The sequence below is a fragment of the Alnus glutinosa genome, chromosome 14, assembly GCF_958979055.1.
Source record: "Alnus glutinosa chromosome 14, dhAlnGlut1.1, whole genome shotgun sequence".
In the NCBI taxonomy this organism is placed as follows: domain Eukaryota; kingdom Viridiplantae; phylum Streptophyta; class Magnoliopsida; order Fagales; family Betulaceae; genus Alnus; species Alnus glutinosa.
The window spans coordinates 2,813,134-2,831,764 of NC_084899.1; the positions used below are offsets into that span (position 1 = coordinate 2,813,134).

The window sequence follows — 18,631 nt, forward strand, 5'->3', positions numbered from 1 at the left end:
TTTCCTCAAAAAAAAAACCATACGTACTCCTCAACCCTAAAACGGTTTTATTTGAGCAGGTTGCGAATGCAAGGGTTGACTCGTTCGAGAACAAGAAAGTAAAATTTGAACGATTAAACTTTGTCGCTAAAACTGAAAAATTTTGCTTTCAATAAAAAATGAAAATAAAAATAAAAATAAAAATAAAAATAAAAATAAAAATGTTTTGATACACGTAAAGTACTACCTGAAGTTGAAATAGTTAATTTTATTGATAAATGATAATGGTTTAAGATAACAACAATTAATGAAAAAGCCCTGGTACAACATGTTGAACGTACGGACGTTTTCCTCGTTGCATTTGATTGAAAAAGCATCAAACAGTGGATGTCAAAATTGCAGCATTCTTCTTCTCTCCATAAACGAGCGGTTGGTTGCATCGGAGCAAAACCTTCAGAACCTCTTTCATGGACGGCCTGGTAGAAGGCAGAGTTACTGTACAAATGATTCCAAGTTCGAAGACATAACACATTTCATCCAAGTAACAGAGTTCCTTCACCTCCTCATCCAAGGCATCAACTATAGGCCCGCCTTCTTGAAACTGTCGCCATGCCCATTCAGCAAGGGATATGTGTTCATCACCATCACAAGCTTTTCTTCCAGTTGCAAGCTCCAGAAGGATAACCCCAAAGCTATAAACGTCAATCTTCTCATTGACTCGTCTCGTGCGAGCATACTCTACAGTAGTTCAAATTCACGACAAGAAGAAGAAGAAAAAAAACAAACTAAAAATCCTGCCGAAAGAAAAAGGAGACAAACCAACATCATAATTATCAAAATGAAACTTGGGAAATTTGATGTCACACACCTGGAGCCATATAGCCGAAAGAGCCGGCCACATCTGACATTGTAGCAGATTCTCCCTGCTTGATCAAGGCTAGACCAAAATCAGCGATTTTTGCATTAAACTCAGAATCTAAAAGGATGTTGCTTGACTTCACATCTCGATGAACAATGGGTGGTGAGCAGTCATGGTGCATATAGGAGAGCCCCCGAGCAGCCCCAACTGCTACCTGAAACCTCTTAGGCCAATCCAGGATGACATGTTGGACTGAACCTGAGATAGTTGATGCTCTACTACTCTTCCTATGCAGCCATAGATCTAAGCTACGATTTTCCAAATACTCGTAGACAAGGAGTTTTGAATTATCACTAGAGATACAACAGAGCAACTTCACTATGTTGGAATGTCGAATTGAACTCAATATTTTGACTTCTGTAAGAAATTCTTTTTCAAGCTTCTGTTCTAGCTTTTTCTTATTCCATATCCTCTTAACAGCAACAATATCACTTGAAGGATTAACAGCAACACGGTATACCTTCCCTGATCCACCAGAACCAATCATGTTATTTTCTCTGATTCCTGACAAAATGTCAGATTCTGTGAAATTTAGCCTCTGGAATGAAGTAAGCTCCCACGTCAAATCCAATCCATGCTTTCTCTTCATATACTTTGCAACCATGAAAAATGAAGCTAGCAAACCTAGTAGAATTGCTATAACCAAACCTATAATCCAAGCAAGTAATTGGAATGAATTTTTGCTTGAATTTTGGTTTTTGGAATTGCATTTGGCAATGTTTTGTGATGGCCAATTAGCACAGAGACGTGGATTGTTCAAGAAGCTACTAACATAAGCATCATTTTCGAATTCACTTGGGATCCTCCCTGTCAAACGATTGGAAGAGAGATTGAGTGAAGTGAGCTTCAGGAGGCCAAGTTCTCGTGGAATTTCACCAAACAGTTGGTTTTCTGAGAGGTCCAAAACAGTAAGTCCTGGTAAAGAACCAAATGCTTCTGGAATTTGTCCAGAGATTGAATTTCGGCTAAGGTTTAGCATATTTAGCGATTTCCATGATAAAAAATCTGATGGAAGGGAGCCTGAGAGTCGATTTTGATCAAGAAAAAGAGTTATTAAAAGAGGAAGAGTTGTTAGTTCTCGAGGAATTGTACCGTTTAAGAGGTTATTGCTGGCATCAAGATACACCAAATTCCTCCAGGAAGATACTCTTGCCGGAATTTTACCTGAAAACTTGTTGTGACTAATCTCTAATCGAGAAAGATTCCATGACAATCTCTCAGGAAGCTCACCTGTAAAAAAATTGTTGCTTAACATCAAGATGCTCAAATTTAATAAAGTCCATAGGCCACTAGGAACATTTCCAGAAAACCTATTATTATGAACTCTAAAAATTATCAAATTGTTGCAATTTCCAAGCGACTGGGGCAGTTCACCACTGATGTCGTTGTTGAAAGCTACCACTCCTACCAACTTTCCATTATCACCCAAGTGTTGTGGCAGCTGGCCAATAAGTTTATTGGACGACACCTGAAACTCTTTAAGTATAGAATACCGCCCAAGGTCTGGAGGTAGAGCACCTGATAAATTGTTGCTAAACAAATTAAAATTTATCAGCCCTGGAAGACGGCCTATGCTATCTGGAATTTTTCCAGATAATTGATTGATAAACAAAGCCAGACCCGATAGTTTGGTTAGTCTTCCAAAATCATCGGGTATTGTTCCGGTCAAGTTATTCTCGGATAAATCAACAACATTTATATTTAAAGCCTCAACCATCCGAGGAATCTCGCCGGACAATTTGTTTTTGTAAAGGTACACTATCCTCAAATTCTTCAGCAAAAATAAACCGCCTGGAATTTTACCGCTGAGATTATTCCTTGACAAATCCAAATGCTCCAATGCTGCCATTTCTCCAATCGTGTTTGGAATTTCTCCTACCAAATTGGAGCCTGTCACCCAAAGATACTTCAGTTTCTTCAACTTTGTGAACTCCGAAGGAAACCTTGCTGGCATGATCGTAGTTATGTAGGCCAATTCTAGTCGTTCTAGATTGGACAAGTTGCCAATTTCTGGCGGGAAATAATCATTAAACTGACACGCGAAAAGATGAAGTGACCTCAGCTCTGTTAATTGCCCGATGGATGCTGGGATGTTTCCGGAGAAGCTGTTGGCTCCAAGGTTGAGCAGGCGAAGTTGAGCCATGAGATGAATGTCATCAGGGACTGTGCCGGCGAAGTAATTCTGCGAGAGGTCGAGATATTGTAAATTGGAGCATTTGTAGAGGGCTCGTGGGAACTCATTAGAGGTTATATAGTTGAATGAAAGGTCCAGGGTTGTGAGGTTCTTGAGGTCACACATGAAGGGTGGGACTGTTCCGGTGATATTCATGTTTTGGAGGGATAGTCTGGTGACTGAGCCATCGGTGCAGTTGATCTCTGGCCAAGAACAGTGGGAGGAGGAGTTTGACGGGGTCCAGTGGCCGAGAGTCTGTGGGTTTTGCCAGTGTTTCTTTAGGTTCAGTAGGACTGCTTGTTCTTGATCATTGAGCTCAAAGTTTGCATGACTGAAGAGGAGGAGGAGGAGGAGGAGGAGGAAGGAGATGGTGTAGAAAGAGAACTGAATAAGCGGTAATAAGGTTGTTTTCCTCATGTCGAGGTTGAGTTCGTCAGTTCTGGTTTGAACTCGATCGGCTCAACGATGGGCTGAGAAGCGGGATAAAACACGGTACGAATGGCACAATAACGAAATCAGCCCTTATTTATTTAATGTCCTATAAAAATAAAAATAAAATTCACGTGTTAGCTTAGATTTAAATTAAATAGAAAAAATACACTTTACTATCCGTACGTAGATCGATCACTTTTGCGTTTTAGCTTTTAAAGTTTTAAAAAATGAAATTCAACTCCCACAAGAGGGCTGCTACACTCACACTCAAATCTCCACAACCAAATCTTCACAACCTGATGTGGCATTCCACATCAGATTTTTTTTTTTTTTCCTCCACCTCCCTTCATCTTCTCTCCCCTCCCATCTCCCACCTCCGGCCACCCGATCTAGCCCTTCTCCGGCCAGAATAGCCGGATTTCGGCCGATTCGGCCTTCTGGCCGGGAAACGACTAGATTCCGGCCAGCCGGCTGGGAAAGGGCCAGATCCCCGGCCGTTCTGGCCGGGAAAGTCCGGGATCCCGTCCAGCTCCGACTCTCTCCGTCACCGTCTCCGTTTACAGTTGCCAACCGGAAGAGAAAAGAAGAAGAATGAGAGAGAGAAGAGCGAGAGGAGAGAGAGAGAGAGAGAGAGTTTTCATTTTAGAAAAGAAAAAAAAAATCTGTTGTGGAAATTCCACATCAGGTTGTGAAAAAATGTTGTGGAAGTTTGGGTGTGAGTATAGCATTTTCCCTCTCACAAACTATTAAATTGTGAAAAGTTAACTCATCCGTTAAGTTTTTTCGTATTTTTGAACGGAATGTCGAGCATGTGCTCCACCCGTGACTTTAAACACATAAACTCCCAAAAATACCTCTCAGGAGAAAATATATGTTAACCCCTCCCCCAGCCATTTTGGTGTGGCCAAACTAGTACCCCATGGGCTGCACGTGGAGGTGATTTTTCATCCTAGTCCAGCCAAATAGGAGTGGTCGAGTCACCTTCGAACCATATAAAGGTAGTTTTGGCCATTCCCATTTGGCCATTTGAGGGTGGTTCAACCACCCCCAATTTTTTTTTCTTTTTTTTTCTATTTTTTATTTTTTATTTTTTTATTTTTATTTTTTATTTTTTGTGTTACACTTTACCCATGGACATTTTTTAGAGTTAGATGTATGACATGCAACACACATGAGTTGTGACTGACATTCCGTCTAAAATGATGGAAAAACTTAACGGATGGGTTAATATGTTATAGTTTGGTAGTTGTGAGGCTCGCATGTCACTTTTTTAACTTTGAAGGCTAAAACGCAAAAGTGGAGGTAAAATGTATTTTTCTAGGGGCATGTTTGAAAGTTTAGGTAGTTAAACATTATGTGTAACATTCGTACATGACTGATATTCCTTTTATAAAGACGAAAAAGCTTAACGGAAGAGCTAACTTGTCACTGTTTCGTAGTTTTTGGGGGTCAAATGTCATTTTTTAAATTTTAGAGGTTGAAATGCAAAAGTAGTCATACTTCAAAAAAGTAAAAAGGTATTTTTTTTATTTAAATAATTAAATTTATTAACTTAAGCTTTTAAGAAGATGAGTTGCCCAACATACCAACGTCAATTTTTTTTTTCCTCGAATGCATTTAACTAACTGAAAAAAGAAAAGAATAAATAAATTCTTTTTTCATATAAAATTAGTAGAGAGTTAATCCAATGTATTTGGTGGAAACCAACAGGCTAGCTAATTAATCCAATGTACAAGAGAAACGGTTATAAATAGGTAATAACCACAATCACAACCGTTTGTACACTTCTATGAATCATTAATTTTACAAATTTATCATTAGATTTGCTCATTCACTGTATGGAAATGTACAGAAAATGGGCAAGATGGTGGTTTCTAACATCTCAATATCTATAGTAAGCAAATCATGCAAGCTAGAGTAACAAAATGTCATATATATGCTTATTGAAACCTAATCTACGTAGTTGTAACCAACATCAACCTTACAATATTTACCTTAGAAATTAAACTTAAAACCACAAACTCATATGTAAAATTACAAACATACAACTAATTACACAATAGCTAACTATAAGAAAAACATGCTTATAACAACATATAGAATAAAATTGTGGTAGGAGGTTACCTCTCTTGAGCTAAGGGGGTGACAAAATTGGCCTTTTTGGATGTAAAAATGCTTAGATAGGCCTCCCATGCACGCATAAAAGGGCTGAGGTGGTGAATTTTAATTGCTTCTAGACGGTCATTCAAGCTCAAGGATCCAATGATCAATGGCAGTTATGCATCGAATGTTCGAAGTGGGGTTGATTGATCAACGACAGCTGTACATTGATCGTTCAACTTGGGATCGATAGTTAGAGATTTGAAATTCATTTTGAATATTTATTTTGTTAAAACACTTTTGAAAACAATTTATTATGAAGCATTGGTTTATGCATGTATATTTTAAATATTTTGTTGAGGATTAACTTTTTTTTTTATATGTAAATTATTTTAAAATATTTGAAGATCTCGGAGTTTGTACACTATCTGTATACGTATTTTTAAATATTTGGTATGTGTGCAGAGTGTTACAAAAATATGCACGTGTAGCTTATGTGTGCCATTTTCGGTTAATGTTGATACCAATAGCTAATGGAGAAGTCCTTCTACTAATTTGAGGAGCTCGATCAACTTTTATAAATAGTATCATATCTTCTTTTTTGTTTTGATTTTTTGATTTTTGTTTGTTTTGATTTTTTTATTTTCCCAGTTGTTGAGTGTTTAACCCCTTCCTCAACGTTTTGGGTCATGTAAAAACCTTTTTTTCTTATAACCTTTCTGTTTCATTTCACAAGTATTATAAATAGTACTTGGTAATTCACTTATTCCAAATCCAACCTCTTCACAGCAACAATTTTGCGGGAAGGACTAATAGCAACACGATATACTGAGATGTGTTACATGCATATTACTTGTACATATTTTGTACATCACTTTTTTAAATTAACCATTAGATTTGTAGGACCAACATGTGAATCCTTATGGGTCCTACAAATCCAATGGTTGATTTAAAAAAGTGATATACAAAAGATATTGTACGTACAAGTAATGTGCAAAAATCATTTCTCTACGTCAAATTCAATACATGCTCTCTCTTTCTGTAAGTTCTGATGACAAGGGATGAAGCTTTGCTTTAAGCCTTTCTTATTGGGTCTCCTTTTATTGGGTCCATTTGCAAAGATAATGGATCAAACTTTGCCAAAGCCTTCCTACACCTTAGGAATTTGTAAAAGTCCATAAACTAATGCTGCATCGATATCTGTATGTACACGCAGCGGTGGTGGAGTCAGAATTTTGATTTACAAGTGGCAAGATTTAAAATTAAAAAAATTGAACGAAAATTAATTAAAAATATAACTAACAAAATAAATAAACAATTCAACAAATTTTAATTATAGTTTAAAACATTTAAATGTAACTTGCAATTTATTTTGTCATGCCTAACTTTAATTTATTTTGTTGTCCTCAACGGGTTTTCATATTACATATTTGTTAAATCTACCGTGACACATGTTCATTCAAAATTTGATTGGAACTCAATGAAATATTTGTTATTCTCCTCCAATAACTATAATTATATATTTCATATAATCAAAATATTTAACAATACATATATATCATAAACAAATAATTTAAATTTAAATATAAAAACTTACATGGACATTTTTTATTATTTAATAATAAACTTAAAAATAAATTAGTATAAAAATCTGACTACATAGATGAAATTTTTTAAGGAAGATAAATTTCAGTATTCTTCAAAATATTCAAAACCTCTTTCATGGAGGGCCTGGTAGAAGGCAGAGTACCTGTACAAATGATTCCAAGTTTGAAAACAAAGCACATTTCATCCAAGTAACGGGGTTCCTTCACCTCCTCATCCAAGGCATCAACTACAGGGCCCCCTTGTTGAAAGTGCCGCCATGCCCATTCAGCAAGGGATGTGTGCTCATCACCATCAGTAGCTTTTCTTCCAGTTGCAAGCTCCAGAAGCATAACCCCAAAGCTGTAAACGTCAATCTTCTCACTGACTCGTGTCGTCTGAGCATACTCTGCAGTTCAAGTTAACAACAAAAACTAAAACTGAAATTCCTACCGAGGGAAAAGAAGAAAACGCGCGAATTTCGAACATCGTGAATTGATGATCAAAGTGAATCTTAGAAATTTCATGTCACGCACCTGGAGCTATATAGCCGAAAGAGCCAGCTACAGCTGACATTGTAGCAGATTCTCCATGCTTGATCAACATCTTGGCTAGACCAAAATCTGCGATTTTTGCATTAAACTCAGAATCTAAAAGGATGTTGCTTGACTTCACATCTCGATGAACAATGGGTGGTGAGCAGTCATGGTGCATATAGGAGAGCCCCCGGGCAGCCCCAACTGCTATCTGAAACCTCTTAGGCCAATCTAGGACGACATGCTGGACTGAACCTGAGATAGTTGATGCTCTACTACTCTTCCTATGCAGCCATAGATCTAAGCTACGATTTTCCAAATACTCGTAGACAAGGATTTTTGAATTATCACTAGAGATACAACAAAGCAGCTTCACTATGTTGGAATGTCGAATTGAACTCAGTATTTTGACTTCTGCCAGAAATTCTTTTTCAAGCTTCTGTTCTAGCTTTTTCTTATTCCATATCTTCTTCACAGCGACAATTTCACCAGATGGATTAATAGCAACCCAATACACCTTTCCCGATCCACCGCTACCAATCACATTATTATCTATCAGTCTAGACAAAATGTCAGATTCTCTGAAATTCAGCCTCTGGAATGATCATTCCAATACCTGCTCTCTCTTTCGATATATCCTAATCACAAGGAATGAAGCTACCAAACCTAGTAAAGCTGCTGGTAAAACAATAATCCAAGCAAGTAATTTGGATGAAATTTTGCTAAAATTTTGGGGTTTGGAATTGCATTTGGCAATGTTAAGTGACGGCCTATTAGCACAGAGACGAGGATTGTTCAAGAAGCTGCTGGCATATGCATCATTTTCAAATTCACTTGGTATCCTCCCAGTCAGGGGCGGAGCCACGTTGAGGCTTGGGGGGGCTGGCTCCGCCCCTGCTCCCAGTCAAATGATTCGAAGAGAGATTGACTGAAGTGAGCTTCAGGAGGCCAAGTTCTCTTGGAATTTCACCAAACAATTGGTTTTCTGAGAGGTCCAAAACAGTAAGTCCGGGTAAAGAACCAAATGCCTCTGGAATTTGTCCAGAGATTGCATTTCGGCTAAGGTTTAGCATATTTAGCGATTTCCATGATAAAAAATCTGATGGAAGGGAGCCTGAGAGTCGATTGTGATCAAGCAAAAGAGTTGTTAAACGTGGAAGAGCGGTTAGTTCTCGAGGAATTGAACCATTTAAGAGATTATTACTAGCGTCCAGAAACACCAAATTCCTCCAGAAAGACACTCCCGCCAGAATTTTACCTGGAAACCTATTGTGACTGATTTCTAATAGAGAAAGATTGCGTGACAATCTCTCAGGAAGCTCACCCGTAAACAAATTGTTGCTTAACAGCAAGCTGCCAATATTCAATAATGTCCATAGGCCATTAGGAATATTCCCGAAAAACCTATTATTCTGAACATCAAGAAATATCAAATTATTGCAATTTCCAAGCGACTTGGGCAGTTGACCACTAAGGTTGTTGTCAGAAGCTACCACTCGTACCAACCTTCCATTATCACCCAAGTGTTGTGGTAGCTGGCCAGTAAGCCTATAATTGGACGCCACCTGAAAAACTTCAAGCATAGAGTACCGCCCCATGTCCGGAGGTAGAGTACCTGATAAATTATTGTTGAACAGTTTAAGATTTATCAGTCCTGGAAGACGATCTATGCTATCTGGAATTTTTTCAGATAATTGATTTTTAAATAAACTCAAACCCGACAATTTGGTGAGTCTTCCGAAATCATCGGGTATTGTCTCGATCAAATAATTCTCGGAGAGATCAATAACATCTATGTTTAAAGCCTCAACCACCTGAGGAATCTCCCCAGACAATTTGTTTTTGTAAAGATATACTATACTCAAATTCTTCGGCATAAACAAACCACTCGGGATTTTCCCGCTCAGATTGTTCCTCAACAAATCCAAATGCTCCAGTGCCGCCATTTCTCCAATCGTGTCTGGAATTTCTCCTACCAAATTGGAGCCTGCCACCCAAAGATACTTCAGTTTCTTCAGTCTTGTGAACTCCGAAGGCAACGTTGTTGTGATCCTCGTCATCCAGGCCAATTCTAGTCGTTCGAGATTGGACAAGTTGCCAATTTCTGGCGGGAAAGAACCGTTAAACTGACATGCGAAAAGCTGAAGTGACCTCAGCTCTGTTAACCACCCGATGGATGCTGGGATGTTTCCAGAGAAGATGTTGGCTCCAAGGTTGAGCAGGCGAAGCTGAGCCATGCGGTGAATGTCAACAGGGACCGTGCCGGCGAAGTAGTTCTGCGAGAGGTCGAGGTATTGGAGATTGGAGCAGTTGTAGAGAGGACGTGGGAACTCATTTGAGGTCATATAGTTGTATGAAAGGTTAAGGGTTGCAAGGTTGTTGAGGTCACAGATGAAGGGTGGGACTGATCCGTTGATACTCATGTTTTGGAGGGATAGTCCGATGACTGATGAGCCATCGGTATTGCAGGTGATCTCTGGCCAGATACAATGGGAGGAGTTTGATGAGGTACTCCATCGGCTGAGAGACTCTGGGTTTTTCCAATGTTGCTTCAGTTTCAGTAGGACTGCTTGCTCTTGATCATTGAGCTGAGAGTTTGTGTGGCTCAAGAAGAGGAGGTGGAGGAGGATGGTGTAGAAAGAAAATTGGATGCATTTTAGGGTTGTTTTCGTCATTTGGGGGTTGAGCTTTAGTTCTTGTTTTAACTCGGATCTCAACATTGCCCAAAGGAGCCATTTATAAATTGAAGTAATAGTCAAGTCAACGTGACTCTTAATTATTATATTAGGTACTAAAATATGGACTATAATGTTATATTACAAGTGACTAGCTAGATTTGAGTCTTATTTTTGGTGGAATAATGTGAATGCGAAAATTAATTTTTCCATGCGTTAAATCCTTTATTTAATGGCTTTCAAGTTTTTTGGCAGTTACATTAAACATGCATTTTTCTAAACAACTCATCTATTGAACTGTCTAAAAAATTATCATTTTCAACTACTCCTTTCTTAGATTGTGTGCCAAAAAATTATTGGGCCGGGTCATTTTTGGCCTTTTCTCAAATGTTAGGTTTTATTTTGCACTGAAATATTTATACATAGGTCTTTGTTGGGATGTTCCTTTATTTTATTAATGAAATTTCACTTGCCCAAGGCCACCCTTGTGTGGTGCCACACAGATAGTTTGCTCAACAACAAAAGAGCCAGGCTAAACGTGCGTGTAACCGAGGGAAAACTATATACTTTTATTCCTGAACTTACACTTTAATTTCAATGTTATCCTCAAACTTTAAAAAGTTGTAATTAATTTCTCAAATTATTAGCCCCCTTAGTGCTGCCATTATAATTTTTTGTTAACTTGCATTGCAAACACATGAAATGTCCATTATACCCTTTATAAAATGTGTGAAAATAATGCCCTTGAATTAAAATAAAATAAAAAATTCTACAAAGACCAAACCATAGCCGTCCGCCCTGGGTCTCCTCTTCCCTAATGATTGAGTCTCTATATATACTATGGTGACCTACGGCCGACGTGAGTCTCCACTCCATAAAGACCCAACGGCTAGGTCTCCTCCATGGATACCCAAAGGCCACAGCCGGCCATGGGTCTCCTGGCGACCACATTTTTCCAAAATAAATTTTTAAAAAAAGGTGTATTATTGTTATTTTAGGTCATGTGTATATCAAATAACTAATTTTTCATATAACTTAACCAAAAATCTTAATGGTGGAGGGCTAAATAAAATAGGCTAATAGTTTGAAGGGTCAATTACAACTTTTTAAAATTTATGAGAGTTTGCAATTTAGGTATGTATAAAGTAGCATGAAAAAATGGAAAAGATAGCATTTTTTTTTTTTTTTTTTTGAAGTACATCAACAAAGGAATTATAATAAAGAAGAACAAAAGGGTTGGGCAACCCAATAAAAAGCTACAAAATAATTTCATCAGTGCAAGTAAATAAAAAATAAAAGAGAATGCATTAAATCAATGACGCAGCCCTATAAATTTTTAACACGAATACCAAAAAAATTGACCGTCAATTAAGGCGGTTTAACAATATGCACCAAAAATGGCACAAGAATGCATGACCACAGAATCGGCATATCATTTCTCAAAGATTAATTGCTAATTAGTGACGTCTTTGTTTTTTCTCGTCTCCTTTACAACTTTTCCAAGTGTAATTATTGGTGTTAGAAAAAGTTTGAGTCAATGAGAACCAATTCCTCCGTCCATTCAGATGCAGTGGTTGGAATCATTGAACCAAAATATATTTAGTGCATAAGATTCAATACTACAGTCGATTTAATTAGGGACCATATTGTCTTCCAATGAGAAGTCAATTCTTGTTATTATCTCGTATGCTTCTCGCATGCTAATAGCACGCAAGCAACACTTAACGAAAATTGGGTCAAAAAAATGTTTTACAATCCAATTTGTTGAAAAAATATGAACTTGTGATTGTTGGTTTGTTGTGCACTTAGAGAAAGGCAGGTGGACCAAAGACTAAGATAAGAGAAATGATCCCCACAATAAGCTGACGTGGCTGGTAATATTTTATTATTTTTTCATTAATAATAAAATAATAATAAAATATTCATTTCTCCTAAGATATAAAACAAAACAAAAAAAATAATAAAATATTACCAGCCACGTCAGCTTATTGTGGGGCTGTTGTGAGAAATGAGTGTATGAATCATTTCTCCTAAGATAAATATTCATTTGTGGTGGTTGTTGTTTTCATGTGGGATGTATATGGGTTTGTTCTGATCTGTTCTTTTTTATCTTTTCAAACCGCTTTGTGCGTCTCATTGATATGACCTGGTCATTTCTTTGACCTATTTCCTAAACTTTTTTATTATTTCAGTGCTATTTTAATTTGGTTTAGGTCTACTGATGAGAGCCCACTCATTTTTCATTAATATATAAGATCGTCCACTTCTTTCTTTTAGATCAGAAGTGGAAATGATTCTCTCTTGTAATTTTTTTTTTTTAAAAAAAAAAAAAAAAAAAAGAACCAAAAAAAGGTAGTGACCTTGTTAGGCCCGTTTGCAAAGATAATGGAAATCCATTCACACACTACCTAGCTTTTAGTTTTAGACGCCTACACCTTTAGGAATTTGTGAATTTCCATAAACTAATTCTGTACAAAAGACAGAACTATAACCGCAAACACAAAGCCCTCAAGTTTTTTTATTTTGGTTTCCTCGTATCCCACATTCCTAAAATGTTTTATGCTTTCTCGTCCTGGTGAATTCAATCCTAACAACTATGGAATCTCATTTTTGCCTGCCATGATGTCTGACTATGGCAAAAAAAAAAAAACAACTTGTCGTCGTGAAAGCAACGCAACTTGTCGTCATGAGGAGAAGCCACTTCTCGCGGCCTCTCCCCGTGAAAGCACCGGCGGCCCTTGTGGGCCACCTGATTTTAGGTAAACGGCGACCCGTGGCCGCTGAGCAGCGGCCACGAAGTGCCGCTGCATAAGGTGGCAGTAGGGGTTGAGAGCGGCGGCTTTGAGTGGCCGGTGCATGAGGAAGTTGAAGGGGTGGCGGCGGCGGCTACGTTTTCCGGCTAGGGTTACTCCTGGGAAAGAAAGGCGGTGCATGAGCTCAATTTTTCCTGGTCAAATGGATAGATTTTCGGGTTAATGGGTTGGGCATCCGGGTAGGGTTTCAACCTTATAAAATTCGGGTCTAGTTTGTTGGACTACTGGGTATGGGTTTATTTCAACCCAATTAAGCCCGATCCAGTTATATATATATAAATAAATAAATAAATAATTGGGTCATTAAGTGGGTTGGCCCAAAAGCCCAAGTGTGGCCCATCCGAATTTTACTATTCAGCAGCCCAATCTCTTAAGTTGTCCATCCAAATTTAAAAAAAAAAAAAAAAAATTGAGCTCATGTGATGTGGGGTTTAGAACTTGGGCTCTCCAAAGGGTCCAAGACTACTAAAACTATTGGGTCATGCGATTTATTATGTCTTCATATTGCAATTTTATTTCTCTTATAATTTATATTGTTTTGTATTAAAATTAATGTTTCTTTAATTCATGAGCCAAGGAATATATTTAATTGTTTAATTTATATTATTTTAAATATAAATTGCTTGATGCCTAAACCTAAGAATAATCATTCCATGTAAGCTGGTATGTTTACAATAATATCCAATAATGCAATGTCTATAAAAGTTCTGGCTAGTAAAGTCTTGGGATTTAAGTGTGTCCTTGTAATCTCCCTCACTTTCTTGAAAACTCACCTGGTTCCACCTTAGAGAATGATGTTTACCCCATTTAGTATTGGTTTGTTATATTCTTGGGACCATTTATGGGCATCTATAAAATTGTTAGATGTTAATGACGTCGTAATAATTATGATAATTTTGGAAGAGCCAAAGCATCCCAATTTTGAATGATAATTGCATCAAGATTACACACACGTAATTATCATAATAATTTTGAAAGAGCTACAACATCCCATTTTTATTGATAATTACATCAAGATTACACGTATGAACATCGTAAAGAATTTTATTAGATGTTCATGAATTGCAGCGTAATTATTATGATTTTTGGAGAGCCACAACATCCTAATTTTATAATATTTACATAAAAGTCGTACACATTTGAACTTCATATAGAAAAATTAACATCATGTTGTAATTACTCATAAATTTAATTGCTTATCCCCAAAGTGACGTTTTTATTTTTATGACTTAATTAAAATAAGATAACAAATTTAGGATTAAAAGTAAAGTTTCTCTTAGGCCCATAGGTACGGAGAATTTATTTATTAATGTTTAAATTTATTAGTCTTATTAATAAAGGGTAAATTTCATGCATGATGCAACATTTGCCCACAGGTATGTTGAAATTTACTATTTACTATTAAATTGGCAATGGCTAATTTAAAATAAAGTTATTTCATAGTATTAAATTATTCTTTTGTTTATTTTCTTGGTTATTACAACTATTCCTATCACTCTACTTTTAGTAGTTGTATGTTCCAATACTTTATGCTAGTAATTTTTCTGACTAGAAAAAGGCTTTTATAGTCTCAAAAATATTTTTAATCCCATTATGGGAATGAAGGATATGATACGTTAGCTTAAGTTCCTAAATGATGAAATTATTTAAGTCATTCTTGGTATATATTTCATTTTGAATTCTTTCTTCTGATTATGGTATTTTATCTTGTGGCACACATAAGGATAATTGGTTAATTAAAGGAATTTCTAACCATGTGTGTTCAAGAAGATGAAAGAATCCAGAAAGTCTTTACATAGTTACTCATGTTAAGGTAAAGACCAATAAAGGTAATCGTGCCCAACATTTAAAGCATGAGAATAAGGTGCAAATAAAGTGTTTTGGCAGTCAAGATACCTATTTCTCCTGCAATAAAGAAAACATAAGGGCATATAAAGAAAAATTGCATGAAGTAAGATAAATGACTTGAAATGAAGAAAATCTTATATATCTAGTGTGTAGTGAATCTCCTTTATTGACTCCTTTAAATATGTTGTGGATTGATTCTGGTTAACAATCCACATTGTCAACACAATGCAAAGTTTTCTTAAAATAAATAACACGTGTTTACAATTGAAGGTTATTGGGATTTATAGATTAATTTTAAAATTCAGTTCTTTTTAGACCTCAATAATGTTTTAAATATTCTAGAATTTTCAAGAAAAATTTAATTTATATTTTAGCTTGTTAAATAAAATTTCAATTTTTAATATGAAATTTTTATTTAGGGTGGAATATTAGTTGATGGTTTATTAAAATTATTCTATATCACAACTTTGAAGCAAATTTATTGTTTATTTCTGTATATTGATGTTGACGTAAAGTGGAGTCGTGTGAATGTAAAATGCTCTTATTATGTCATTGGAGATTTAAATATATCTCCATAAAGAAAATAAAAGTTAATAAATAATAATTTATTGACTTTGGTATTTGTGTGGACTGCATAAGGGAAATCATACCAACAAGACCACTAAAGATGCTAAAGAGAGCCTTTTGAAATTCTTGAGATGATGCACATTAATAGGTATTGACCTTTTCATACTCACTGCCTAAATGGTCAGATATATTTTTTTTTTATCTCTTTTAGTGATGACCATATAAGATTTATGTATCTCTATCTTCTAAAATAATAAGGCTGAGGTATTGAATGTTTTCAATACCTATAAGGTAGAAGAAGAGAAACAACATGAAGATCATAAGATTTGATATAGGCAAAGAGTATTATGGTAAGTACACACAAAAGGGGAATTGATTAGTAATACTAATCTTCTATTACACTTATAGAGTAAATCCCTGAAGACCGTTTTGTATATGTTAAACATGATTCCATCTAAAGTTGTTCTTAAGACATCTTTTAAAGTATGAAATAGATGAAAGCCAAGTTTAAATTATTTACACATTAGGGTTGCCTTACTAAAGAGGGGATTTACAATCCTCTCCTAAGGAAATTAAACTCAAAGACAACCATCGGATCTTTTATAGGCTATACAGTAAACTATAAGGGGTTTTTATGTTTTATTACCCTTCATATAATTCTAGAGTTGTTGATTGTAAAATTTCTAGAGGATGTTGAATCTAGTGGTAGTGTTTATCCTCAAAGGTTTTACTTAAGGAAACACGAGAGTTGACTAAAGGTCCTTTATATGAAGGATGTTTGATTGTACTTATGGAAAATCAAATTGATTATCCTAAGCTACAATCAGTTTTAGAATTATCAACTCACGAAAAACAGGTTCAGTTTGAATCTACTTAGACTTTGCAAAATACAGAGGAAGTAGAATTAAGAAAATCCTATAGAATAAGGAGATCAACAATTTATAGTGATTATGTTGTATGCCTCAAGAGTCTGATTTTGATGTCGGAGCTAAGGATGATCCAAATTGTTTTCACAAGTCATGAGTGGAGATAACTCCACACTGTGGTTCAATGCCATGATGTAAGGGATAAATCCATGGCTAAAAAGTCAAGCTAGACTCGTAGCCAATGGTTTTACTCATAAATAATGCATTGATTATCATGAAACACTCTTTCCAGTGTCGAAGAATGGTTCATTAAGATAATCATAACATTAGTAGCTCATTTTGACATAGAGCTACATCAAATGGATGTGAGAGCAACTTTCCTGATATGGATCTTAAGTAAGAGGTTTATATGAAACAACCAAAAGGTTTTATAAATAACAATCAGAATGCTTCAAAATTAAATAATTCTATTTATGTGGGCTGTGACAGATCTCTCATCGGTGATATGCTTTTTACAAGGTTATTGCTTCATTGTTTATTGAAAACCTTGTTAATTAGTATATATAACTTAAGGTCAGTAGGAGTAAAGTAATCTTTCTAGACCCATATGTAGATATTATTTTTGTAAGTGGTGATTTAGGTTTGCTACATGAAGTTCATTTCACAAAACTTTGAAATGAAGGATTTTGGTGAAACCTCTTATGTGTTTTGATATAGAGATTCACTGAGACATAAAGAACATTAACATAATTGTCTCGGAAGGTCTACATTGAAAAAGTTTTGGAAAATTTTAGAATGAAGGATTTTGCACCTTCAGTAGCAACAAAAATGAGCAAATTCAATACAGATTATTGTCCCAAAATGTATTGGAACAATGGCAGATGAAAGGTCTTTTGTAAGCATCTACATTATGCAACCTAATGCAAACATAGACTTGCACTAGACTTAACCATTGGACTAACAGTAAGATTATTGGGTCAATAAAGTGCTGCAAATAAAGTCTTGTGATATACGCAAGGAACTAAGAAGTACAACTTAACCTAAAGATAAACTTACCATTTGGTGGTGATTGGTTATTCAGATTTTGAATTTTGCTGACTGTATAGAGAGTAGAAAGTCTACTTTATAGTATATATTTTCTTATTGAGGGATATATCCTAAAGATACAGTAAGCAAACTTTAATTGCTACGTCTACCAAGAAAGTTAAAATTCTTCATGCTATGAATTTACTACACAAGCATGATGGATGACACATTTTGTTAAAAGTCTCAAGATTGTCGATTTATAGTTAGACCATAAAGATATTCTGCGATAATTCAACTGTAATATTCTTTTATAAGTAGAAGCAGAAATAAATATATCAACATCAAGTATCTCAGTACGAGAGAACATTAAAGAAACATAAAATGTCTATTAAGCATATAAGCACTGAATTAATGATTGCGGATCCAATGACTAAAAGTTTACCGGTAAAGAAAGTATAAAGTCATACGGAGTATATGAAATTCATTAATTCAATTTTGCTTAGTCTCTCTCTATTTGGTCTATAGACATGAAGTTATTGTTAATAAAGTTTTGTGCACATTTGTTACCTTATCATGGGGATAAATTTAACGTTGAACCTGAATAACTTATAGGAAGTTTATTCATAAAGTTTGATTGCTCATATAATGCTCATTTAGGGAATATGATATATGTATGTAATGCATGGAAGGAACAACTTATTATATAAAGTTTTATCACCATGATTCATGTGTAGTATTCCTTGAGTGAGTGAGAGTATTTCATGAATAGTTGGAATAAATAAAGTAATGGTCATATTGAAGAATCGAACATTATACAGAATTATATGTGTCATAAGGGCCAAGTGAGAGAATGTAAGAAATTACATATGTGTCCCTATGCCACATTTAATAGTTGTATCGGTAACGGCTAAATAATTACTGTAACAGTAATTATAATAATAATTGTATTCAATATGATTTAAACGTTTTTTATATTCCACATTATGGTTAATGATAATAACGGTTTTATATTTATGTTTCTGATTTAATTCATTGATGGAAGAAAGAAAATCAACTAAATAATGAATATGAGGGGACCCTGGCTTACCTATATAAAGAGTCATGTGTATCCAT

At 35.6% G+C, this 18,631-nt stretch overlaps 1 protein-coding gene and 1 pseudogene across 1 annotated transcript; both read right to left on the reverse strand.

Annotated features, from left to right (window-relative positions):
• Positions 1 to 301: 301 nt before the first annotated feature.
• On the reverse strand, positions 302 to 3,488 carry LOC133857479 (receptor-like protein kinase HSL1). The gene is made up of 2 exons (XM_062292749.1): positions 848 to 3,488; positions 302 to 717 (listed from the first exon to the last, which is right to left on the reverse strand). The coding sequence occupies exons 1-2, from the start codon at positions 3,486 to 3,488 to the stop codon at positions 356 to 358; spliced, it is 3,003 nt and encodes a 1,000-aa protein (XP_062148733.1). The 3' UTR covers positions 302 to 355.
• A 3,788-nt stretch (positions 3,489 to 7,276) lies between these two features.
• On the reverse strand, positions 7,277 to 18,631 carry LOC133857481 (receptor-like protein kinase 5; annotated as a pseudogene).